At 40.2% G+C, this 25,838-nt stretch overlaps 3 protein-coding genes and 1 pseudogene across 5 annotated transcripts; all 4 read right to left on the bottom strand.

Moving 5' to 3' along the window:
* Positions 1–2,051: 2,051 nt before the first annotated feature.
* BUBR1 (BUB1-related (BUB1: budding uninhibited by benzymidazol 1)) lies at positions 2,052–10,468 on the bottom strand. Its single transcript, XM_008813620.5, has 11 exons — positions 10,158–10,468; positions 10,013–10,072; positions 9,379–9,523; positions 8,930–9,087; positions 4,442–4,523; positions 4,294–4,360; positions 4,174–4,228; positions 3,179–3,344; positions 3,004–3,086; positions 2,568–2,648; positions 2,052–2,480 (listed from the first exon to the last, which is right to left on the bottom strand). The coding sequence occupies exons 1-11, from the start codon at positions 10,349–10,351 to the stop codon at positions 2,420–2,422; spliced, it is 1,152 nt and encodes a 383-aa protein (XP_008811842.2). The 5' UTR covers positions 10,352–10,468; the 3' UTR covers positions 2,052–2,419.
* Positions 10,469–12,577: 2,109 nt separating this feature from the next.
* LOC103722894 (DExH-box ATP-dependent RNA helicase DExH12-like) lies at positions 12,578–21,282 on the bottom strand. 3 transcript variants are annotated; one of them, XM_039128193.3, is made up of 6 exons: positions 21,110–21,256; positions 20,624–20,744; positions 19,694–20,415; positions 17,344–19,596; positions 16,058–16,447; positions 12,578–15,947 (listed from the first exon to the last, which is right to left on the bottom strand). In XM_039128193.3, the coding sequence occupies exons 3-6, from the start codon at positions 20,390–20,392 to the stop codon at positions 12,765–12,767; spliced, it is 6,525 nt and encodes a 2,174-aa protein (XP_038984121.1). In that variant the 5' UTR covers positions 20,393–20,415; positions 20,624–20,744; positions 21,110–21,256; the 3' UTR covers positions 12,578–12,764. The 3 variants fall into 3 exon arrangements, with proteins under 3 accessions (XP_038984121.1, XP_038984125.1, XP_008811841.2); XM_039128197.3 differs by having other exon boundaries at positions 20,624–20,738; XM_008813619.6 differs by lacking the exon at positions 20,624–20,744 and having other exon boundaries at positions 21,110–21,282.
* Positions 21,283–23,713: 2,431 nt separating this feature from the next.
* On the bottom strand, positions 23,714–23,948 carry LOC103696606 (NADH dehydrogenase [ubiquinone] iron-sulfur protein 7, mitochondrial-like). The gene has a single exon (XM_088717235.1). It carries the CDS (start codon positions 23,933–23,935, stop codon positions 23,714–23,716), a length of 222 nt encoding a protein of 73 aa, XP_088573361.1. The 5' UTR covers positions 23,936–23,948.
* A 976-nt stretch (positions 23,949–24,924) lies between these two features.
* Positions 24,925–25,278, bottom strand: LOC148714786 (NADH dehydrogenase [ubiquinone] iron-sulfur protein 7, mitochondrial pseudogene; annotated as a pseudogene).
* Between the last annotated feature and the right edge of the window lie 560 nt (positions 25,279–25,838).

The following is a 25,838-nucleotide window of genomic DNA, read 5'->3' as shown; positions in this document are numbered from 1 at the left end:
GGGCGAAGTATAGCCATCCCCCATCCGCGGGGTTAGTTTTCAACATATAACACCTGCGGAAAACGTTTACCGAGCTCGGTATCCCGTGAGCAAGACAGAGGGACAAGAAGCCCATGATTATCCTCCACAAGTTCGGAGCAAGCTGCGCTGAAACGAGGCGATACCTCTCCAGGAGCTCATTCACGAACTCGTGCAGGGGGCACCTCAGGTCGGCCCGAAGCGTCTCCACATACACTCCAACCCGACCTGGAGGGGGCCTAATAACTCGGTATGACGGTCCCATGAACTCAAACTCGAACTCGCGAGGAAAGAAGAACTGGGTCCGAATCGTGCTCAATTCTTCTTTGGTCAAGCTTGACCCGACCCCATCTGGACCATGGCTCACCTCTAGCCCGAGCTCCGTCCCCCGAGAAGAAGCCCCAGCAAAGGAAGAAGTGTTGCCCGACATTATCTCACTCACAGAATTGAAAATAAGAAGAAAAATGGAGGAACAAAAAAAAAGAGGACTAACAGTCCTCCAAGCGGACATGAGAAGAACAACCTACCGTAGTCCTTGCTGGAAAGGCTAACGGACAAAAGCGAAGAACCAAGAGGAATCGCCCAAAAAAACACCTTGAATCACCCCCGAAGAAAGCTGAATAACGATCGAAAGAAGAAGAAAGTGAAAGAGGAAGAAGACAAAAGCTACGACAGCTGAATAAAGATTATTTTAGGACCAGGCCAGGATTTATATAGACCCTCCCAACGGCTCAGATCGATAAGGGCAAGCCACGCCTCCCATCTAGATCGTGCCACGTGCCGACCTCAAAAATCGAACCAGCGTATCAACCTAGATCATCCCTTTAAAATCAGAATCAAAGCGGCGTCACGTCGAATACTAAAGCCTCATCATGAACCCACGGCTCGAAACCGCCTCGAAAAACAAAAAACCGCCGCCTCGTGCTCTCATTGAAGATGCCCTAAAGCGTTCAAAATGATGGAACAATTTAAATCCGCCTGATCTCGCCAGCATGATAAAAATACCTACTTCCTTCACCCAAGCTTGGAAACGGCTCAAACTCGGAAGTCAGGGAGGAATGTTAGGGGAAAAATGGATCGTTCAAAACACATGGTCAAATCACTGACACTTGATGACGAGCGTGACGACAGAAAGCATACTCTCAGCAGTTCCGACCTCAGAGCGCCCGACCTCAGAGCGCTCCGTCTCGGCATCGACAACCCCAGAACTCACGACCTCGATCTCCGCATGACCTTGGCAGGCATGATCCCGGCAGAGTTAAGCCTGATTGACCTCAAGGCCAAGGAAGACCCAATCAAAGAGAGAAGTAGACCTCCCTACTCCACCGAAAATCAAGCCCTCCATATCCAGGATCAAATTCCGCGATCTCCGCCTCAACGGCTGTCAACAATTGAATGCACACAATCTCAATGGATCGCCAGCTAGCCCGAAATCTCGAGCCGTTTACGGTAATTCATTGATTCGCACAATCACGCTTAATCACAAATAACCGCTACACCCCCTCCTATAAAAAAGGGAGGAGAGCTCTAGGCAGGGGACTCTTTGGTTCTCCCCCAGCCAAAAAAATACATCCATACTTTACTTCTCTCCACAAAAAGCCTCTCTCTGACTTAAGCATCGGAGGGCCTACGCCGAAACCCCCGGCCACATGCTTTTGCAGGTCTGCCGGAGACAACTGTCCGCCGCCGCACAACCAGCCGGAGCTCCTCCTCCTCAGCCTGCGGTCACCCCCGGGTCGAATTTCCAGCAACATATGCTATATCTAAATTTTGAAGCATTATATTACTATGTAGACAACATGCAGGAAGATCATACATGAGAAATTGTTCCTTACCAAGGGACCAACCATGGAGACAGGCCCAAGAGTAATGGTACCAGGGACTCAATTTCAGAGCACGAGTCTCATATTTTAAGGCAGCATATCTGCTTGCTTAATATGGATCCTTCATGTGTCAATCTGATTAACCTTTTGTGCAAGGTATACAAACTCTGTAAGGAGACCATTGTAGATATTTTCCCAGAAGACACTACATTGAAGGAAAAAAAATAAAATTTGAATCAATAATTCAATAGTGCCAGCATAACATCCACAAAGTTTACAAAGTAGATTCCCTGGACAAATATAAATGTAACCAGATTTGGAGATAAAAGCTGGATGCATGAAAACATGAACAAAAGAGAAAAATGGAAGAAAAAAAACACAAATCATCAATCAACAACATAACACCATCATAAGAAAGCAGACTTGTTCGACTGGTACTGAAAGACGCCGATTATATCAGACAATTCAAAGGAAACTGTGCAATGGATCTTCTTCGAGAAGTTCAGTTTCCTTGGACAAGGTAAGCAGATTCATAAGAGTACAGACATGTCGGATTGATGCTGAAACACAGATCCAAATTATCGCAGACTATTCAGAGGGAAATTGCGCAATGGATCTTCTTTCAACAGTTCAGTTTCCCTGTTCAAGGTAAGCAGAAAGCTGAATCAGAATGTCAGCCACAACAAAAAAAATAAATAGAAAAGAAACTCTCCATCTATTGCTTACTTCTTGAGGTTTTGGCTAGTTGCTTTTCTAAGCTTCAATACAGAAGGCTTGCAACTCTTGGCGACATCCATCGATGGAGAACTGTTCAGACAAAACTCGAATTAGTACAAAATTGACAATGAGATACAAAATACAGAATAAGAATGCATATATCTTGATGAAGGAAATTTTAGGATCCTTGCTAATAATATCTAGACACAGCTATAATAGAAACTGAGTGGATTTGAGTTACCTATTTTTTTCCTTCCATAGTATGCACCTACTTCGTTTAGAGTAGCTTATGCTAGGATCACTTCAATAACTCTATTCATTTGTTTTATAACATCACTAACAATTCTTTTATCTTGTTGTCTATTAGTTCTGTAGTGCTGAGTCTTTTTAATAAAAATCTAATTGCACAAGCATGAAATCTTTTAATGTTTCGGGAATGACATACTCTGCACGTTCCTCATCAATATACACCTCAATACGAGTGCTTGATGTTGCCAGCCCTGTTCTAGTACTCACTTTCTGAGGAATCTGATGGTTAAAAATCAAGAAATTATTTAAAAGTTATACCAACTGAAACATACATGATAAACCAAATAGACTTTGAGCAGAGAGAATCAAACCTTATACGAGACCCATTTGGCAGGGACTGAAGTATTTTCCTTATTCCGGTCTGATCGGGTTCCTAGAATGTGCCAGGAGTTCTCCTTGCTCTCATCATTATTGCAGTGATGACTTGCTCCAGAGTTAGCATCATTGTAAATAGAAAGGGGTCTATTAGAATCAAGCCTGTGGAAGCACAAAAATATGAATATGATAACAAAATAAATCAACTTGGATCTTTGAGATTACAAAGCAAATATCCGACAAAATAAGCAGGCATTCACAAGCATGATTTCATAATAGGAATGCTAAAATACTAATTCTAGATTTGTGATTTTACAAAACAAAGAGTTTGATAAGTACAAGGAGTATGAGCACACATGATCTGGCTTTAAGATTTGCAGTGAAAAACATATAATATAGAAAATTCAGAAGAAACTCAACTAAAAAAGAGCTTAAACAAAAGCAACAAAGTCACATTTCATTGGACATAAGGTAAAAAAAACATATAAGAATTTAAGGTGCAATTTAGATTAATGTAATATTTCAAATGATGATTTTCTCATGGATTGTGACTCAAGTTTCAGAACCGCAAAACATTAAAGGTTTTCAGTTTTATCACTATAACTACTGACAGGAGTGCTCCCATAACCAGATTGTACCAAAAAACAAACTCCGTATTGAAAGGTTCATATAACGATAATAAACTCTGCAGTGATCAATTTGGTATCTTGTAATATACAGAGTTTAGAGAAAATCATAAAGAGAGAGAATATGAAATTAAGTGGTTATGATGAATGTATATTGTCTGCTGTGGCTTGAGTAAAATGAACTCTCGAAGTGAATGGGCTGTAGTGGAGCAACCATATTTCATAGATGTAGAAAGGCACTGCTTACTGAACTATGGTGAAATGATGAATAATTAAACCTTTCCTTGTCTATAAAACTGCAAATAAAGGTTTAACTACCAGTTAGATGGGCAGAACTTGACCCTTACTACTGAAAAGATGCTCACCTCTGTAGCTTTGTCCTCCTTTTCGTGAGATCAGAATTTTCTGCAGGCTGTCTTCCTGGCATTTTGGAATCAGGTTAGTATTGCCATGTACAAATCACTAAATTTTTTATGAAAACTTACTAGCTTCTCCTGTTGTCAGGACAGTTCCAAAGCTTCGAACTGGCAAGGGATTATTTGGTTGTTCATCCTATATCAAGCAAAAAAAATGACCACATGCTGAAAAATGATCAAACAAAGAATTAAAGAATGAGAGCATTGAATGTCATACATCAACAGCACCCTGTTTCTTGGTTATTCGTACAAGAAATGTCCTGTACACAGCTTCTAACTTTTCCAATGGTTTTGCTTTCCTAGGATGTGAGAATAAACAATAATAAATAATTAGATATAAGAAGAAAACACATAACAAACGGACAGGTTTTCTTTGGTTTCAGCAACATTAGGCTGTGAAAAAATATTTTAGAAAATATCAGATTATATTAATAATGTTGGATTGTGCATCAGCATCATACGTTTTCTCTCTTTCACTGAATTAGCCCCCATGACAGGCTTTGCGGCAGTGACTAATAGCATTAAATTCAGAGCATTCCTGCATGTTTTGCCCAAAGCTTCAGCTGAAACTGCCCAGAAATTTCTAATTTGTTGGGAACAGACATCCAGTAACCATCATCGCAGTGAAGAAAACTAAACTTCAATAAACAAGATCATACCTTGATTCGCTAAAATCATCTTAGAACTCTGAGATGCGTGCAATCTGATCTGCAATCACGATCAACCGAAAATAACTCTGATCTAAACAGTGATTAGCAGAAGAGTCTTCTGGAGAGAGAGCTCTTAATGCGTGTATTAGAGAAGGGGTCTGACAAACTATTTATAACTTTCTCCAGAGACCAAACGCCACAGGTGGTTACACCCGTGAAGAGTCACCCCCCATCAAGATGACTCTTCACTACTGTAAAATGTCATTTAAGCCCTTAAGATCATCAGAATTTACAAGTGACACTTGTCAAATATGGGCTTTAATTAAACGGGATCCAACATTCTCTCGCTTGAACCATATTGATGCCATTTGTCAATGTGGGCCACAACTTGACGGAAGCAATGGAAAAAGAAAAATATCTTTCTTCTCGAGCCATTTCTTGTACTTGGTGCAGTCCTTTTTCAAATGTTCCTGTTTTCTACAGAAGAAGCACTTTGTTTGCCTTTTGTCAATCACTTTGGCTGATACTTTCATTTTCTTCTTCTTAACAGGAATATGATGGCTGGTACCACTGATCTTCTTATGTCCTTTTTTCTTATGAGAGGTGAGATAAACACTTTATTGCCTCTCTTGCTTTATTCTCTTCTCCTCATCAACACACATGGCTAGAAGTTGATTCATAGTCCATTTTTCTGTATGTGTGTTGTATGAGATCTTAAATGGTGCATATTTCATAGGCAGAGAATTAAGAACAAAGTATACAAGAAAAGTCTCTTACATGTCTACTTCCAATGATTTTAATTGGGCAGTGATGTCACGCAATTCCATAATATGCTTGCGTATGTCACCATTATCATTATACTTTAAGGAAGCAAATATTGAAATTAGAGTACTGGCAAGGGCTTTCTTTGAACTCACAAATTGCTCCTCCACTGTTGTTAAGAATTCTTTTGCAGTTTTGCAATCAGGAATTGAGCCCCTTATCTTTTTGGAGATATGATTTTGTATGAGTAAAAAACTTAAGCAGTTTGACCGCTACCACCTCTCATGCAACTTTTTCTTCTCCGACATCGTTTTCTCCGTGGGGACAGGTGGCATGTCCTTACGAAGTGCCAGATCAATATCAATGCACCCTAAAGTAAATGTCAGTCTTTTTTTCCATTTCAAGAAATTTGAACCATTAAGTATTGGGATGCGTGATATGGATTGAGAAAAAACTGTCGAGAATAAAGCTGCAAAACATATGCTTACTATCAATATGCATGTTATAATTACGCTAAAACCTTATCTAAATTACAAACCCATATTAGCAATTTAGTAAATAAATCAAAAATTATCTTTACATGATTTACCCATTTATGATAAAACTAATGCATTAAGTATGATAATTAATGAACTTTAGATGTCTAGTTGAAAAATCCAAAAAATAACAGCGAGATCAGCTCCAAATCGATGGTGGTACACTAGGCTCACTTAAGTACCAGCCTTTCTTAGGCACGTAGGCCTTTTTGACAAGCTTTTCTTAGACACCGTTATTCAATGGATATTTTCACTAGATATCGTTCAATATTAATGAAGAATTCAAGATCTTTGGGCAAAAAGATTTAATCATAAATATCATACTAATAACATTATTTCATCCCATCATTAACCTTGTATAATGACTTTCCTTTGGGGCCGGATCATTATGTATGATGCAAGTGTTCAATTTCATGAGATGGTGATAAAATGATAAAAGATCTTTTATTGACTAAATTAAAGCATTCAAAAATTTATGAAATGCTTTGGCTCGTCACGACAAATATGCAAAAAATTTAATCATCTTTGTCTTTCCTACATAAGATGCTTTGGCTTGTCTTATGCATGTATTACCCCTTTATCATGAAAACAATGAACAATTTAAATAATTATGATCCATCATAAAAATGGCCTCCAAATGGATCATTTAAGCAATAAAATTCATTACAGGGAGCAATACATAATTATCAGAGTACTGTTCTGTAATGAAACTTTAGTAAAGGGACCAAATAAATATATTTGAGGACCTTTATGTAATGAAATTTTCTTATAGGGTTCAAAAATAAATTATGGAAGTCCCTTTTGTGAAATAATATACTATCAGGGTCATAACTACAAATCCCAATTTATTGGCCAAACGAATTCAGGTTTCGGATTTTCGGGTTGAAACCCAAAACATGAAACCTCTTAATGCCTTCTTCTTCCTCCTCATGATAGGAAGGAGAAGGGGCCAAAACTGGTGACCCCTTCTCGCCTAAACAATGGCGGTGGCCACCGAAATCCTTTGGATGGCGGCCCGCCGCCTTCTCCCCATGCATCCGACTGCTGGTTCGCCAGCGATCGAGAGGAGAACTGTTGGTAATTCAACCCAAAAACCCGAAACCTCTTAATGCCTTCTTCTTCCTACTCACGATCGAAAGGAGAAGGGGCCAAAACCGATGACCCCTTCTTGCCTAAACGATGGCGGCGGCCGCCGAAATCCTTTGGACGGCGGCCCGCCGCCTTCTCCCCATGCATCCGACCGTTGGTTCGCCGGCGATCGACAGGAGAACTGCCAGTAAATGCAGTTCTTTTCTCCTTTCTTTTTTGAAGGCCGACGGGAAGAAGACCTCCCCTTTGCACGGTGGCACGGCCGCCATTGGTGGCCTCTCCGGCCACCTCATAAAAAAGGGGAGACCAACTGCCCCAAACCCCCCTTTCTCCCCTCATTATCTTCTTCTTACTGTCTTTCATCCGAACATCTCAAAGAAGAGAAAGGAGAGATGGATTACGTTGGGAAGAATATAATATTTAAGAACCAAAACAAAGAAGGCTGGTTCTCTGACTTCCCAATTACTTGCATGTGGGGCCTATGGAGGAGGTTGGTTCTCTCAGTCCAAGTTGGGCAGTGGGAGCGAAGGGATGGGTTGTCACGGGTCTTGGTATAACCAAGAGCCCTAACAACACACTCTTCTCCTCCATTCTCAAAGAAGGCACGATGGGTGAAGAGTTTAGTCCCACATTGCCCACCAAGAGTAGCATCCACTAGTTTAAGTGACATGGGTAAGGGGCCTCCATCTCAAGGTAGAGGTTTAGTCCCACATCGCTTAACCAAAGTTACATTCACTTGTCTAAATAACATGGGCTCTCTACTTATTGTGTTTTTCAAACAAAATGGGTTTGATCTATTTTGGGATTTAGGATTTATTCCCGCTCTGATACCATTGATGAAAATTAAACTTCAATAAATAGGATCATACCTTGATTCGCTAAATCCATCTTAAAACTCTAAGATGCGTAAAATCTGATCCGCAATCGCGATCAACCGAAAATAACTCTAATCTAAATAGAGATTAGCAGAAAAGTCTTTTGGAGAGAGAGCTTTTAATGCGTGTATTAGAGAAGGGGTCTGACAGGCTATTTATAGCTTTCTCCAGAGACCAAACGCCATAGGCGGTTACACCTGTGAAGAGTCACCCCTCATCAAGATGACTCTTCACCACTGTAAAATATCATTTAAGCCCTTGAGATCATCAGAATTTACAATTGACACTTGTCAAATGTAGGCTCTAATTAAACAGGATCCAATATTCTCCCACTTGGACTATATTGATGCCATTTGTCAATGTGGGCCACAACTTGACGGGATCCCACACACAGAAGTTCTGAAACCCAAATAAAAGATGATCTTTGAAAGGACAATTCAATAAGCATCAGAAGTAGTAGTGTTTGTCAACGCCATACATGAGGCGGGAAAGATGAAGGAACCATGTTCACTTATCTATTGTCATGGTGATTAACTTCTAGCTTCTCTTCCTGATACAGTGCTTTATTGGAAGGTTTTTACCATGAGTAGATTATTCCAATTAATTTGACATCAATTTGTCATTCTTCTTTATTTTACATACACCTGAAAAAGGATAGTTATCTGAATCAACTAGCTGATTAGACTTATCTACTCTTCATTAATGGCTTCTAAATATAATATCAAGACTTATTATCCACAAGAAAATGAACAAAATGCACAAAGCAATTATATTGGAGTTCTGTAGGAGTCACCTTGATATACCAAGATTGAAGATCTCATCAGCCTTTCTCAATTTATTCTTGGATTCCATGTGCAACGCATATGAGGAGTAATAGATAGAATGGCTTTGCCCAATTTGGTTTGCCTCAAGAAAACTATATATTACTTCAGCATCAGCACAGTTCTCTGCCTGAAATGTGGTCATGAACCGATCGAAATTATTCAACATACATATACACGTGCATACATATCTACATAAACACACATACACACATACATACATGCAAAAATACAAAGATACATGCATACATTCGAATATGCTTGCATGAGTACATACTTAGTACATGCATGCATGCATACATACATACATATTGTACGTACATATATATAAGGCAGCACTGTATGGACCTCCAATACTAAAAAGAGAGAAAAAAAGAGAGAAAAATGAAACGGGAGTTAAGAAAGTTAGCACGGCACCTACATATTCCATCCACACTTTAAGATAGCGTAGGTCATCCTTGTAACGGTCATCATGCCAAAACGCACGCACGCATTGTTCATAAATCACAATGAGCCCTGAACACTCGCCTCCACTGGGAAATGACTCTTGAACCCATTTGATGCAGCTTCATAGGATGCAACACAAGATCTCAGTTTTAGTTGTCAAGTAAGATCAGATGGAAAAGCATGCAATCTTAATCTTTTACAGAAAAAAATTAAAAAACTTTTCCCCCTCTTTCAAGCACCAGAAAAATTAGGCTTCAATCCAATTGCAACTACAAAATCACAAAAGAAATTTTAAAATGGCCAAAACGAGATTAGTGAATACGGAAATTAAGGATGACTAATAGAACCAGCTTGTGACGATCTTCTTTAAAGACGACTAATTTTTTGTCAGTGATTTGAGAACTTCTGATCGCCCACTTCAATCAAATCTCCGTACACCAAGAACGATAGATATCCAAATAAAGAAAAGGCATAATTTCTTTCTAATATTATTTATCCCAATAATCCACCAAAAGAAACGGTTAAAAATACCATCTTTATCAAGGTGACTGATGGAATCTTTCAACCAACCAAGAAACCCTAATCTCAAGAAGCAAAGAATCACTCACTCGAGCCACGGCTGAAGAGGATCCTCCCCCTTGTACTCCTCGATGGCCTGGATCATCCCCCTGACCTCAACAAAGAAGAGGTATCAGACCAAAGATCTCTATGAACCCCCTATATCACCTCCAAAACCAAGGGAAAGAAAGGGACCTGCGGGTCTGGAGGAGGGATTTCTTGAGGCCGTGGTCGTGCTGGGCTCGGAGGGCTTGGTTGAGGATCTGGACGTTGCGGCCGCGCTTCAGAGGCCGGACGTTCTCTTTGTAAAGCTCCCACTCGTTCCCCGTCACCTGCTTCGAGGCCAAGAACGCCGTCTCCGGATCCGTCGACATGGATGGGTCTTCCATTGCTCCGAGACGAGAGAGGAGGAGGGAGGGGGGGGGAGAGAGAGAGAGAGAGAGAGAGAGAGAGAGAGAGAGAGAGAGAGAGAGAGAGGTTTGAATTCAAACGAAGCCTATCCCGCCTCTGGTCTCGGCAACGCCAATGAATTAATAGGCTCAGTCACGTGCGCGTCACGTGATGATGATAAATGGAAATTAATAATATGTTATAATGATATGGTGTCCCCATGAGTTGTACCACTTGACTTACTAGAAAAGTTCTTATCTAAAGGGCGCATATGCATGCGTGAACCAAAACTTTTCTAAGCTGGTAGCTGGATGAATTGTGCTTGATTTTGTTAAAAATTAATGATTTTTGCATAAAAGTTTCTTACATTATGAGAATAACTATTAAAAAGTCCTACATTCTTAGTATTCTATTAAAGTTCATAGACTGATCTATTTACATTTGCATCAACGACTATTTTGAAAGATAGCTTCTGATGACCAAGATAGCAGAGGTGATTGCAATACAAACTTCAAATAATGTTTAGTGTGTAAGCATGACAGCGACTCACTTACATTGTTCTTTTAAATACACCTCATTTTTTCAAACAGTGCTAAGCTATAGAAAATCCACTCATATTTTCTTTTCTTTTTTTTTTCGAATGTTGATTCACACATCTATCCGCCCATGAATAAGAGCGGTGCATATGATTGACATATATTTGAACCAATACATATTAAAGGTTGGCCAAAGGGGTAAAAGGGTTCAACATTAGCTTCGGGCCAAAATCAATTCTAAAAGGCTATAATAGATTGGAAATTAGTCCTAAATATTTAATTAAATAATGCGAGTGTGAGTAAAATTTAGATAAATTTTGAAGAAGCTGATACCAAAATTAGTCAAAGAGGCATATTATAGGAACATTTTTTATTCCTGCAACAACTTTACACATTTCCATAAAATCAAATCCTAGCATAACGTAGCAAATATTACTTTTTTCTTTATTTCTAAAACTCTTCTATCTTTTTAACAAGAAACAAATATGGTTATATTTATCAGTCGGTTCAATAAATTCTACAACTATGAATAAGGATACCTAGCCACTATAAAGAGCATCTTCAATTGAATAGAATTTCTAGTATGTTCTCTATCATTCTATTAGAGTTCTTTGTTCTTCCTATCTTACTGCTGCTCCCTTGTTAGATAGATCTTTCTCGGATAGAAAAAATGCACTATTTGACATCAAAGCCAGTCTGATTTGTGGTGTTCCACATTGATATTGAAGTTATGGTTCACCAAAGCACCCACGACGCCCTAATGGTGGAGATTGATCCAACAAACATGGAAATCCAGTAGTTTTTGGAATAGATAGAGGATGATGTGCAATCAGATGGATCCTTCAAGCACCTTATCAATCTTTTCCACCTCTGTGCTCTAAATCATGAGCCAAGGCATCTTCCCCCACTTAATCAGAGTCTTCTAATATCATAATAAGCTTTTCTATATCAAAGCTGAGCATTCTGAGTTTCGTGAGAGGCTCAATCTAGAGGGCTTGCTGCCGCCACTAGCAGTAGGTTGTAATGATCTCTTTTGTTTAAAAGAAAATTTAAATAAATAAACATTGCACCTGGGAAATCGCAAATAAAAAGCTTATAGAAAAATTGTAACAAAAACTCAGGTCAAAATGCCTGAAAAGAAGATGTTTTAGCTAGCATAATGCTTTCTCAAGACTTTCGAGTCCAAAATGGCCATAAAATCTTGCAGATGCGAAATTTGCCATCAGCTCCGAAGTTTGGAGAACTCACTCCAAATTCTCAACATTCATCATTGACCAGACTTTTAGATCATCCATCAGTCTGCATCAAATACAGAACCATCCATACGAGCTCAGACGACAGAAGCACGGCACTGCTCAAAACATTTTATACCATAAGGAACCGCGGCTCAAAATGATATCTTCCCAGACGTAAGTTGCATCTGGCTCAGAAAGAACGTAGTACAATACACATTCATAACTAAGAATATGACAAATTAAGAACCAAATACAGTTTCAACTTGGGAAAAAATGCCAGCCACAACAAAATGGATGAATTCGTAACGCAGGACAAAACCATCTCAGCCAGAGCCATCATCTTCTTGGCAAGACATTAACAAGCAACAATTACTACCTTCTTTATCCCAATACAACAATATACTAAAAGAAAATTCATCCAGTCTATAAAAGACCCAGAAAATTACCAAGCAAATAGCACAAACCAAACTTCATTATGCATTAAGAAACAACAATAATGTGAACATGTAGATCTTAATCACGACCAATGAAGGCTAGAGACCAAATATAACCATTTCACCGCAAACTATGTAACTACGTAGTAAGTAGGGTTCGATAAGGCTCCACTAACATCCAACATTTTCAGCCACCATGGAAATAAATCAGTCGCTCCTACCCCCATCACCTCCAGCATCATCAATATCAACAGTAAAATTATATTCCTGGTCACAGCCGAGATAGGAATCACACATGAAGTAAATCGTGTATGTCCTCCTTCCAACTTCTGAAGGGGCAGTAAAAACAAGCTTGACTTTGGCTTTCCGTTGCAGCGACACTCTTTTTATAGCTAGTAACTGATTTGTACTATCGCCCACCACAAGCCACCATCCTTCTTCTTTGGACTTCGGATATCTTGGAGCATCAACTGATCCAACCTCAGATCGCCCTTCTAGATCACGTTCCAGGGTAACCTGCAAAGTAATATCTTTCCCCGGCCTCACATCTTCACTGTCTAACACCTCATATGTCATATCAATGTTGGGGAAGCGGTTGCAAAATCGAGCAATGTCAAGCAGCTGAGAATCAGACATCTGCAAGAGTTCCCGTCTTTCATCATCCTCCATCTCCACTAGATCAAAAACAGTCTCAATGCTTCTTCCTGGATTTTCCTGACATCTCTTGGCTAACTCCTTTGTGAAATGGGGAAGTTGCAGAAGCATTGAATCACGCTCCCACATGCCCTGGGTCACCATCTGGCTCACCTCCATCGCAGAAAGAGCAAGGCTAAGCCATCCATTGCTAGAGATCACATCAACCATTGCCTGAAGCAACCTATGAGCAGATAGGAGCACCTCTCGCTGGTCTGCTGCTAGGTTCCCAACCACCGTGTGCCTTGAGAAGTGAGCTTGTAACAGCGCATTTGCCTTAACATGAGGATCCGTGCATTTGGGGTTCTCAAAGGAAAACCTCTGATGGTTAATCAGCTTTCTAATCAACTCCTCCTCACCAGGTCTAATTGGAAGCTGTGCATATTCTGAAGCGGATGCCAGGATTTCCAGAAGGCCCTTCATCTTAGTTTTTGGAGTCAAAGATGAACTGAATCGCTCAATTGTGGTGTAACTGATGTAGTAATATGAAGCGATCAAGCCAAGATTCAGAGGTTTAAGGTACATATCCTCTTCAACAGCAACACATTTGCTTGATTCCAAATCATTCAGTGCATTCTCCACGAGCTCAGAAAGGTGATCTGAAAGATGCCTGTGGCTAACACCTTGCAGATTATAGTAGTTTGGATTCTTGTTAAGCCTCCTATACATGAAAGTCCAAGTGAGATAATCTACAGCATCTTGCTTATTCTCCATAACTCCAACAACTACTTCAGCATTCAAATGGTCGTGCAGAAAGTGATGCAGATGACTCTCAACAGGAAAGGCTTCATAAAGGAACTTCTTGTAGTACTCCTTGCGAGGTGCATGGCACAAGATAACACACTTCCCAGAATTATCTATAAGAGGTCTGCTGGCATGACCCATCATTTGCAACAGGTCAGTGATGGGGTAGTCAGTATGAGCATTCTCTCGGCCATCATAATATTGGGTTCCCATAACCACAACCAAGTGCGCTGGCAATGACCTTCCCCAGCACAGAGAGCTGCTTGCAACACAAACTTGGATCCTTCCACTAAGGAACAACTGTGTTACAACTTCCTGATCAAAGTCACTAAGACCTTCATGCAAGTAGCCAACACCCAGGGGAAGTGTGTCTTTCAATGAGTCATCCTTGATCCCTGAAATGAAAGTCGTCATTTCCATCTCAGAACCAAGCAAAAATAGAGGTTTTTCCCCACTCTCCGCACTTGAGTAAGTACACAAGTCAAGCGCAGTCAGCCTGGCATGCTTCCTTGTGGGTACAAATACCAGGGCAGGTTTTCCATTCTTTGCATGTTGAACAATAGCAGTGTATGTTGGTTTTGTCATTGCCTGCATCCTTGCTTCAAAGTTTGCTATATCCACACCTTGAATGTGTATCTCTAATGGAACCGGCCGTACACCAGGTGGAAAATTGAAAAGTCCATGAGAAGTAGCACCAATCCATTCTCCAAGGTCCTTCGCATTTGCAAGTGAAGCTGAAAGTGCTACTATCCGGATGTTACTGCCAATGTGACTCGCAATACGCCTCATCCTGGAAACAATTACTTCCAGGACAGGACCTATTTCTCCCCCAATCAGATGAAGCTCATCGACAATGAAAAGGCTGACTTGCTGAATGTGTTTGCGCTGTTTCCACCGACGAGAGAGAGCATCCCATTTTTCTGGAGTACTGATTATAATCTGACCTCTCTCGAGCAGTTTTAGGTCAGTTGCTGGTTCACCTGTCAACTCCACGAGACGAATGCCAAGGCGCTTTCCAAATTTCTCCTCCCAATCACGGTATCTTTCCTTTGCAAGAGCTTCAATAGGAGCAATATATACAGCACGCATGACACCCTCAGATGCTTTTTGATGATTTCTCAACAATGCAAACTCTGCACATATGGTCTTCCCACTTCCGGTTGGAGCTGCAACCAAGACATTGTCGTCGGTGTTGTATAAGACAGTAAATACCTGAGTTTGGATGGGATTGAAATGCTTGAATGTGTCATAGAGAGCTTCATATGAAGGATTCCTCAAAGCAGTCACTGGCAAAGGTTGTAAATCCAGCAACTCAGTTGGTGGGGGGTATTTCTCTGGTAGAATCAAGTGTCTGAAACACACGGGTAAAACAGTCTGAGAGCCAAGCCATTTATCTGATACCACCCGTATGAAATATTGAGGTGGCAGTGGCTCATAGATTGGCACAGTGAAACTCAGGAAATGGTCTTCATCTATATACTGTTTCTTAAGCATGAAATACTCATGATGAAGGATGTATTCACCATCATTATCCTCAACAATAATCCAAAATGGCTCCACATATCCGTGGACTTTATCATCCCACTGGAAATCAGGCGTTATTGTCAGTTCAAAACCCAAAACTGTTCGAGTGATGGGTTGAACATGTGCTGCAAGGTTCAGCTTCGGCAACTGGTGTATAAACTTATGAAGTTGTCTCCCCATCTTAGGGTAACGAATCAACTCTCCAATCTCCTGTGAGGAGAGGTCGTAGTACCTCTCCCATGCCAAATCTTTTTTCTCAAGTTTCATCAAAATTTCATTTGGAATACCAGAAAATTGGCGCAATGGAGTCTGAACACTCCACATGCGTTTATTGACCATTTTACACAGATTCAAAGCCTTTTCTGCTAACTGAGCCCACCCCCTCTTCAACACGATCTCAAACAGAGCTCGTAAAAGACGCCCTGCGCTCTGCAAAAAGAATCAAAAGTTGAGTTGCAGTTAGGAAAAGAGATGGCAAAAAGAATTATATTCATGAAAATAAAAATTCATATATGAATAGACAAAACCAAAACAAATACCTGTCTGATGAAAACCATATCAGATGTCAATGAAAGACCGTCAAGTTTCAGCTGCGATATATATGCCTGCAGCAGAACATTGATCTTTGCACTGGGCTCTTCTAAACTTTCTTTGACAGGAATAGGCACACGGTCCAAGAGCTTAGCAAGTTCCATCTTCTCATCTTGCCTCACTGTCACATATTTAAATTCTTCACTGAGTGAGAATAACCTACAAAGCTCAATATCACCCATTGTCGGCTTCAGGTACTCATTATACGTGGATATTGTCCCATGAGTTATGTAATAGTAACTTGCAATGCGACCTAAATCGGTCACCTGGAAGTACCCACTCTTCCTGTCGTATTTGGTCAAATTATTTTTATCCAATACATTTGCAGCAGAATGTATCTGCAGCAGACAAAAACAAACAGAAATTAACAAAGAGAAATGTAAAGGTATGGCTCCCAACATGTTCCTACTAAACAAACAGACACTCCTATAAAACTTAACAACCAAAAGCTGCACTCAGTCCATGAGATCCAAATGCAACCAAGCAATGAAAAATCGCAGTGAAGTATCTCTGCCACACTAGGACTAGGATCACAAAATTTATGCATACAAAAACTAAAGGATGTAACAGAAGTAATACAAACTGAAGAAAATGTCCAACAACATCAAGTGGAAGACTCCCTTATAAAAGAGTTTCATAGCAAGAAACCATATGCATCAATATCTAAAAAAACACCTTATTTTAGGCAACGAAACTGCCAGCAGAGAACAATACTGGTAACAGGGAATGTGCTGATCAAAAAACGTCAAGCAATACATGGAGTAACTCCCGATATAGAAGTAAAAGCAAGACGTGTAGGCGGATCGACTCATCAAGTTCCTATTTCATTAGGATCTAAAAAAGTGAAGAAGTCAAGTGGGTGATAGAATCATATGGCTTTCAATGCATAATTCTGTACAATATGCTAGTTCTAAACTGCAATGTACCGTTCACATCACAGGACTAACAATAAACCCTTATTAAAAGGTTCCACAAACGTGTAAATTGGTATACAGAAACATGATGCTTTGTTTGAAAGCCAACGAAAGACAGAAATAGACACTCCCAGCCAGAAGATGTTCTCCTTTTTCCCTCCTAAACCAGTTATGCAGACTCTTCATTTGACACTGACAGACTACGTTCAAATGGCACCCAACTACATCCAGGTTTATCAAAAAATGGTGAGGATTACATGCATATGAAAGAGCAAGGGGAGGGGGGTGGGGGGGGGGGGTGAAGGAATGATAAGCCTTACCAGATCTGCTCTTCTTTCTTCCAATGTTTTGTCTCTGTCCAATATATCTGCTGGCAAACCGTAAAGAGTAGGATTCCGGAGCATGCGAATGTACAGGTAAGTGTACCCAATCCAGGTGCACGCTTCTCTAGCATTCTGAACTGTTCCCAGAACAATCTCTGCATTCAACTGATCAGCCAATTTTGATACAAACTGACTCTCAATAGGAAGCTGCTGGTTCATAAGTGAGAGGTAATATTGCAATTCACTATGTCCTGTTAAGATTATGCCTTCTCCATACGAGTCATACTGAGGCCTTCCTGCACGACCAAGCATCTGCATGACATCCAAAGGGCTTAGTTCAGTCCATGCTCCTTTCTCTGGATTATAAATTTGGGTCCCCTTTATGATTACTGTATGTGCCGGTAGATTAACACCCCATGCGAGAGTGGCGGTTGAAACCAACACTTGTACATGCCCATCTGCAAAAAGCTCCTCAACAAGATCACGGTCCACCCTTGCCATTCCAGCATGATGGATTGCAAAACCATATGGCAAGAGATCTTTGAGATCATTGCTTTTAACAAATTCTGTTTGACTGTGAAGAATCTCACGGCTTGCACTGTCATCCTTTAAAAACCGACCTAATGTATCATTAGCCAGAGCTGTGTCTCTTATTGCACGAGCAGTCTTGGCTGTTTCTTTCCTTGAGTGAACAAAGATAAGAACTTGATGCTTTCCTGCAGCAGCCATAACCTTCTCATAACAGATTTCATTCATCAACTGAAATCTCTGCAGAGGTTTCTTGACAGTTATACCAATATACTGTTGTGCAAGAGGGCAGGGTCTATAACTATTGTCAAAATGGAAAAGACCCTTTTTCGGATCAACACGTAAAAATAGTCCTACATCTTCATAGTTTGGAAGAGTAGCTGACAAGCCAACAAGTCGAATATGTTCCTTGGTTGTCTCAATCTGCCTAACAGTTCTTGCAACAATACTTTCAAGCACTGGCCCTCGGTTATCATGTAGAAGATGAATTTCATCAATTATAAGCAGCTTCACAAGCTGTGTATACGTTCTGTCCCCAGATTTTCTGGTGACAATGTCCCACTTTTCAGGTGTGGTAACAATAATCTGAGTTTCTTCAATCTGCTGGCGAGTGAGTGTCTGGTCTCCACTGAGTTCCTTTACAACTACATTATAAGATTTCAGGCGATGAGACAAGTTTCCAACAACTTCAGCAACCAAAGCTTTCATTGGTGCCACATAAACAATCTTATATTTACTGTTGTCTAAAACCCCATCCTTTCTATTCAAACCAATCTGTTGAAGAATGGTGAGCATAGCAACATTAGTCTTTCCAGCACCAGTTGGAGCACACAAAAGTAGGTTCTCAGGGGAAAAAAGGGCAGTTTCATAAACTTTGCTCTGCACTCTATTCAGTTGCTTCATCCCCTCAAAGGCTGGTTGTGCCCAATCAGGCATCGCAGATATCTTCACGAGCTCCTCACCAGGGGCAAATGCTTTTTGCTTCAAAGCTGGCACATGGACTTCCTCATAGCCCTTGTGAGGAGTTCGATAAGATCCTGGAGGGAGCTCACACTTCTTGTTTGCCATCAGAAGGCCACCTTGATGAAAAGCAATGCTATCGAGATCAAGTAACTGGCGCTGGCCCTTCAACCACCCATTCTCCATATCTCTGTCAATGACCCTCCGATCCCTATCCCCATCCCCGATGCCACGGTCATCTTTTAATCGCCTAGCCTCCTCTCTTATGCTCTTCTCCAAGTTCTTCTGGCGCTCCTTTGCAGATGCTCTTGTGGCATGCAGCTGCTCCAAGATGGCAGTATGGCTTGGACCCATAGCTGTCATCTCTTCTTCAATCTTCTTCCGCTGCTCTTGATCTTCTGCCCTGGCCAGGCGAGTGCACCACACAATCTTGAGCCGGTTTCGGAGAAGTAATTTGATGAGGTCAAACTTATCATAGTCCAGCAGCATCACAAGCCGGTTCTCAACATCTCTATCGTCACCTTCAGCAAGTATTTTGAGCACGTCCTCCGCAAGCTTCTGGCTGTGCTGTGGGTCAATATCCTCATATGCCTGAGATATTTTCCTCTGAAGCCAATAGGCATCAATGTCCTGAACATTTATCATAAGCCCTTCATTGGCTTCTTCCATTTCATCATCATCTATTCCACCCATCTGCATAGCTCCAGCACCATTGGATTCCTGACCTTCATCATCATCATCATCATCTGATTCTTCCTGGACCTAAGCATATATAGGCAACAATCATTACTTATTAATTTATTCGAAGGGAAAATTGAGGTAAAAATATGGACAGAAAAATGTTATTACGTGTAAGTACCTGATCAAAATCACTCTCTTCTTCCTCTTCATCCTCTTCAAACTCCACTGCCACTCCAATATCATCATCCAGTGCTTCATCATTAACATTTGCAGTAGCCGATCCAGCAGCATCACCCCCATCCTGATAGTCTGTAATCAGCCTACCAATCGAGACGAGCTGATCAAAGACCTGGTTTGAAATGGGATTCAAGAGTTTCTCGATCTCCTTTTTCTTGTCAGGATTTTTAATCTTTTCATTCTTCAAAACAGCCAACACCTCATCTGCTGCTCCACTGAGGATGTCCTGCGGCTGCCCACCAAACTGCTGCTGGATCACACTGAGCAGCGCTTCATATGCTGCACGAGTCTCCTTGGTTTTTGGCTGGTACACAGCATCATCAGCAAGCGAGAGGACACTCTCCTCCTGGATGCGCCGCCGCTTGCTGTCCTTCCTCTGATCTGTGTCAAGTGATGGCTCCCGCTCTTTCTTCTTCTTCGACTTCTTGATCTTCTCCTCAAGCTCAGCAGGCTTCCCTCTGTATGCCCGGTCCCCAAAGTGCTTAGGATCAATTTTGCCCCACAGAGACTCTGGCTCTCCGGTGGGTTCATGGGTGTCACGGGGCCGAGAATCAGTGGTCAGAACAAGAGATGAGTTAGCACGGTACTCATACTGCTTGAACCGAGCATGGGCTTCGGCACCACCTCCCAGATGGGCCATGGTTGCTCAAAAGCCGACTGCAGCTGCACATATAACGACCAACCAAAATTTCAGCAAAGTATATCCAAACATCCACAAGAAGGAAAAAGAAATAAATCTAGTTGTCGAAGAAAAAGACGTCAGAAATTAACAAAAAAGGCGTTGCATGAACCTAATTAGTCTACAAAGGAAAAGAAAACTTATACAGCAATAACACACAAAATAAACTGAATAAAGCAGCAGAACGCATACCAGAGGAAAGGGCACACGAGGTAGACACACTATTCTCCATTTTTTTCCATATAAATCACCTTTTTTTCCGTGATAGAAAAGCAAAGGCCTCTATGCTCAAAAAACGAGCAAAGGCCTGAACCTACCACATAACACATGGAAACGAAGTAAAACCGAGACATTGGATCAAAATAACAATCAAAACAATGAAAAAGACCCCATATTCGAGTTAAAAGCATTCCCGAAGCAATAATTCAGAAAGGATCTACGCAGAAATATCTAAAAAATAAAATCCCGGACTAAGATGGAGGCTGAACTATTGATTGTTCCTCCTCTTTCCCTATCCACATAACCAAAAACAAGAATCTACGAAGAGAAATGCATACAAAATCGAAAATGGAGAATGATTAAAAATAGCATGGAACCCTAATCCCCGGTGTAGAGACAATAACCTAGACCTACTTCTCACTAACGATCTACGAAGCGATCGAACTGATGGAGTCTTACCGATTCGAAGCCGCTCCTCCCTCCTCCTCGGAAAAAATCTAGGGTTTCTTTTGGATTCTCTTCGCTGCTGCCACTCTCCCCTCTCAAGATCGAAACGGGGAAAAGGGTTTAGGCCTTTAGGGTCGCCGAGTAGGGCAGCTCGAGCGCTCTTATCCCATAGTCTTAACCGCCTCTTATCCCATAAGGCGGTCGGCAGGTAAACGAGTAATGTTTGGACCGATTCCAGTACAGGCCCGGATCCGAATCCGATACGGAATTTGTGCTTATACAGGAACTAGGGAATTTAGGCACATGCCATGCACGTGCTAACAGGCTATCAAGCTATCTAATACAATATAATATAAAAATAATAAGAAATGATAGCATATTATTCTTGATGATCAGACATATACCATGGAGAGTGGATGAAAATTATATCAAATGGATAGCCATCTTTTCTTAAAAATAAAATTTATATGCTAAAATAGCAACAACATAGAGGTAGCCATCTCTTCTCTTTTGTATGCAACTTGTTTCTCAAGACAAGCCAGATAAAAATTTTACTCTGAAATGTTTTATTTTTTTCCGCTAAAATGGATGGCTCATATATATTTAGTATGGATACATCCAAAAAAAAGTCAAAGAACAATAAATTTTGAAGTGCTCTAAGCAGTTTTTTTTCTCCAACCCTCAAGGGCCTCCGGAATGTTTGGCTATGTACCAAGCCATTAGCCTCTTTGTAAATATGTTCACTTTCCAAATGGTTTACTGCAGGGGCCAACCAAACCTCCGTTGTTAAATAGTTATAGTAATAATCCATAAATAATATACCACTCTTAGCAACCTTCCACACCGGAGCATCAGCGATATGAGAGAGACGAATACGGAGCTGCTTCTCCTCCTTTTTATTTAAAAGACCTCGATATCTAATTTTCCAAAACAAGGATGTCCACCTCCAATGAGATATCATGGATAAATTTACCTTAACCGTCCTTGTGTGATGATCCTCCAAGAGAGATGACAGTGGGATGGAACCAAGCCAAGTATCTTGCCAAAATCCGATTTGATCTCCATTTCCAAGTTTGAGAGCAACGCAGTTCCAAAGTGCATCCAGCTGTGTGCACTTTGATCCTTCCAAACTAGGAACATTGGTTCGAGGATTTTTCCCCCTTGGTTTTTTCCTCTTAAAATCGCGGTTTGTTGTCTTTGGGCAATTTCTGATTTCTTGCGTGCTCTATTTTTACATTCCCGTTGTCCGCACATAGGAAGGGAAAAGGATGCTCTGAGGCTACCATTCCAGGTTCATATGCAGTAGTTTGGGTGTATATGTATTGATATTGTTAGTATAATTTTAGTGATCATGTAACAATTCATAATAATTTTTTTTATTAGCATGATTATATATCGGTTAGTATTATTTTTCTTTATTAGCATAATTTTATTTGAGTGGTTTTAGAAATCATATAGTAATTTATATCAGTGAGTATTATTTTTTTTTAATTAGCATAATTTTATATCAACCTATATTATTTTTCTTATATGGACTCTGTATACGAATATATATAATTTTTGAGATGTATCGAATGTAATGGAACAGAAAAATAAAATCAATTTTTTCTCTCTTTTTTTATTTTTCTCTTCTTCTACAAATATTTCAACAAATATCCTCATCTGTGTCCACTAGTTTAACATGAAACAGAGTGTTCCAAAACTCATTTGGCCTTCCTTCTTCATCACAAACTAAACACTTGCAAATAAGAGGGATATGTCACAGTCATAGCTTACACGACATCATCTAGGAGCGAGTTGTATAAGATATGATTTTTTTTTTTTCATCACTGGATAAAGCCCAGAACTCGCAAGCTTTTTAATCCTTAAAAAAATAATCCATACAACTAGCTATAAAACCAAGATCCTCATCATTTCAATACCAATTCAAACTTTTGTTTGTGCTCCTCATCATTTCAGGTGGGAACCTTACAAGGAGATCCTAGCTACGATCCACCATAATTAACCATGAAAATTATCCGATTCAGCTATCAACTTTCATTATTGAACTCGTAGAAGAAGTGATAGTTCAACAGTCATTGCATCATCATCATAATAATATCTCTAGAGGAAACATTTGATAAGGTGGATATAAATTATTGAATAAACAGAGGACTGATAGCAGCGTCTCCATTCCTGGATCAATGGGTTAATCTCCTAGTAAACAAAGCAAATTTAGGGAGAAAAGGCTGCAGCAAATGAATAACCAAGTAAATATTAGAGATACTGCAGCAGTTGACATAGAAGTCATGAGAAGAAAGCTGGAAACAGATGAAGACCGCAGCTTCACAAAAGTTCATTAATACATATTTATGCATTGCTCATCAGAAGCTACGAGCAAAAATTTGGCAAGCAACATCTAGTGATGGATACAATCCAAATTAAAGATACTAGAGACATTCGTTTTCTCAGATGGATATGGTGATTGCAAACCAGAAATCTTTCATCATAATTTCTACGCAGTATTTAGCAGCAACATGAGCATTGGGTTTTTTTTTTTTTTTTTTCAATGTTGCATAGGAGAAACAGAAGCCAAGTAACAAATCATACGACCCCTTGTGAATGGGCATAAAAGATTCACTTGGTCCACCAGAGAAGAAAATCCTGTCGTCTATAAATCTTCTTTTTGAGCTGAAGAACACCATAAAGTAGAGCTTCGGCTGTGGGAGGGCATCCAGGGACATAGATGTCAACCGGAACAATCCGGTCACAACCACGAACTACAGAGTATGAGTAATGGTAGTATCCGCCACCATTTGCACAGCTGCCCATAGAAATCACCCAGCGAGGCTCAGGCATTTGGTCGTAAACCCTGTAAATTAGGAAAATAATTAATTGTTATATATCTCGGACACAAATAAAAAGATATATGATGGTTTCTAGATTTCTTTTTTTCTTTTTTTGGATGGGAAGTATTTCTAGGCTCGGGTTTAGTGCTCAAACTGTACGCATCATTTTCCATTAATAACTTTAAAAAAAAAGTTTTAAGGGAAGCTTTCTGTTGGTTATAAACTCTAAGTTTCAAACTAAACTGCTATTATAATAGGATTTAATTAAATGTGAATAAATTATAGAATATTTTTTGCATGAATATTTTTCTAAAAATTTAAATTTGCGTGAATACTCTCTTAAAATTTATATTTATATCCGTACTCTTATAAAATACTGTTTTTACACAAATATTCCTAATATAACGGTTCTTCTAATATCATTAATAAAAACTATATTTATTTTAATTGAAATGAAATAAAATTTTAAAATTATTTTTTATCTTCCATTGCGATCACCTTATAAATATTCCTTTTTATATATTTATCCATTAAGAATTTTTTAGTCATTTTAATTTGAAACCGTTAATTTTTTAACGGCGTTAGAAGATATAGGTACATAAGCAAAAATAAGAATAAAAAATAGGTAGAATAGCAAAAGAAAATGTTTTACGAGAGTATATATATAAATATCAATTTTGAGAAGGTATTCATAAAAAATTTAATGTGTTCAAGCAAAAAAACAAAAAAAAAACCTAAATTATATGCTTGAAAACCCAAAACTAAGGAAAAATTTTCTTTTAACGTAGCATCCGATCAATAGCCAAAACGAAACGATGAGTCACGGTCATCGACCACCTCAAGCAAAGCTATAGAAAAGATGAAACAAGGGACAAAGAATTGCTATGAGAAAGAAAGAAACAAAGAAGAAGAGGTGAAGAATGGCGTATGAAAGGGGTGGGGAGAGGCGCATACTTGCGGAGAGCGGGGGCCATTTGTTGGTGAGGGTGCCGGCGACGATCATGACGGGCGGGGGGAGGCGCGGAAGATGACGCCGAAGCGGTCGAAGTCGTAGCGGGAGGCGCTGGTGTGCATCATCTCCACCGCGCAGCACGCCAGCCCGAACGTCATCGGCCAGACCGATCCCCGCCGAGCCCAGTTTATCAGGCTGTCCACCTTCGATATCACGTATTCCGCCGTTTTTGACAGCCCCGTCGTCGGCGCAGGCTGCGCCGCCCGGGGATCCGAGACCGGGGAGGAGGACGACGATGATGACGGCGAGTACGGGAGGGCCGCCGGGATCCTAGTCGCCGCCGCCGCCGCCCGGTGGCCGGAGAGAAGGGTTAGGCGGGAGGTCCTGGAGAGAAGAGCCATTGAAAACGGGAGACAGGAACGAACGGCAAATGGAATCGGAGGGCAAACCAGATTTTCTTCTATCCATTCTATCAACCAAAGCAAAGAGAAAATTCAAAATTCCAGAAAGTCATGCAAAGAACGTCCGAGGCAATCATCTACTTTTAAGGACGGATGATAAGATGGAAGAAAAAATTCTCACATTCTAGAAACTCGGGCAAAGATAAGAGAGACTACAAAACCAAAATGATCGGACTTCCAACGGTCAGGATTTCATTGCAAAAATCCGTCAATTTTTTTTTCTTCCTATACACATGACTTACCTTCCTCTATTTGTTAATTGTTACCTCCCCTTATTAGGGATGGCACTGGATACAGTATACATCGTATGGACCATTATCTATATCCATCCTAAACTTGCCTTGGGGCAGGGCAGAGTGGAATAAATAGTCTTGGCATAGGATAGGATGGGTTGGATAGATCCGGTAAGCTAAAATTGCAAAAATCAATTTTTTTTTAAACAAATCATTCTTTTTTATCGCAAGAAAAGAATTTATGAAGAGATATATATACATACATAC

The sequence above is a fragment of the Phoenix dactylifera genome, chromosome 2, assembly GCF_051530095.1.
Source record: "Phoenix dactylifera cultivar Ajwa chromosome 2, Ajwa_hap1_PhDact_Kaust_v1.1, whole genome shotgun sequence".
Classification (NCBI taxonomy): domain Eukaryota; kingdom Viridiplantae; phylum Streptophyta; class Magnoliopsida; order Arecales; family Arecaceae; genus Phoenix; species Phoenix dactylifera.
This window is presented reverse-complemented; position numbering and strand designations above follow the sequence as displayed.

Bases quoted from the DNA above. Each gene is read 5' to 3' on its own strand.
- LOC103722894 (XM_008813619.6), bottom strand. From the start codon at position 20,392: ATGGCCCATCTGGGAGGTGGTGCCGAAGCCCATGCTCGGTTCAAGCAG. The intron at 19,597-19,693 runs GTACTTACACGT...ATATATGCTTAG, and splicing joins AAGAGAGTGATTTTGATCAG to GTCCAGGAAGAATCAGATGA. The intron at 15,948-16,057 runs GTATTTGTTTTG...TTCTTTTTGCAG, and splicing joins ATATGGTTTTCATCAGACAG to AGCGCAGGGCGTCTTTTACG.
- LOC103696606 (XM_088717235.1), bottom strand. From the start codon at position 23,935: ATGCCTGAGCCTCGCTGGGTGATTTCTATGGGCAGCTGTGCAAATGGT.
- BUBR1 (XM_008813620.5), bottom strand. From the start codon at position 10,351: ATGGAAGACCCATCCATGTCGACGGATCCGGAGACGGCGTTCTTGGCC. The intron at 9,088-9,378 runs GTAGGTGCCGTG...ACCACATTTCAG, and splicing joins TTAAAGTGTGGATGGAATAT to GCAGAGAACTGTGCTGATGC. The intron at 4,229-4,293 runs GTAAGTTTTCAT...CCAAAATGCCAG, and splicing joins CCTGACAACAGGAGAAGCTA to GAAGACAGCCTGCAGAAAAT.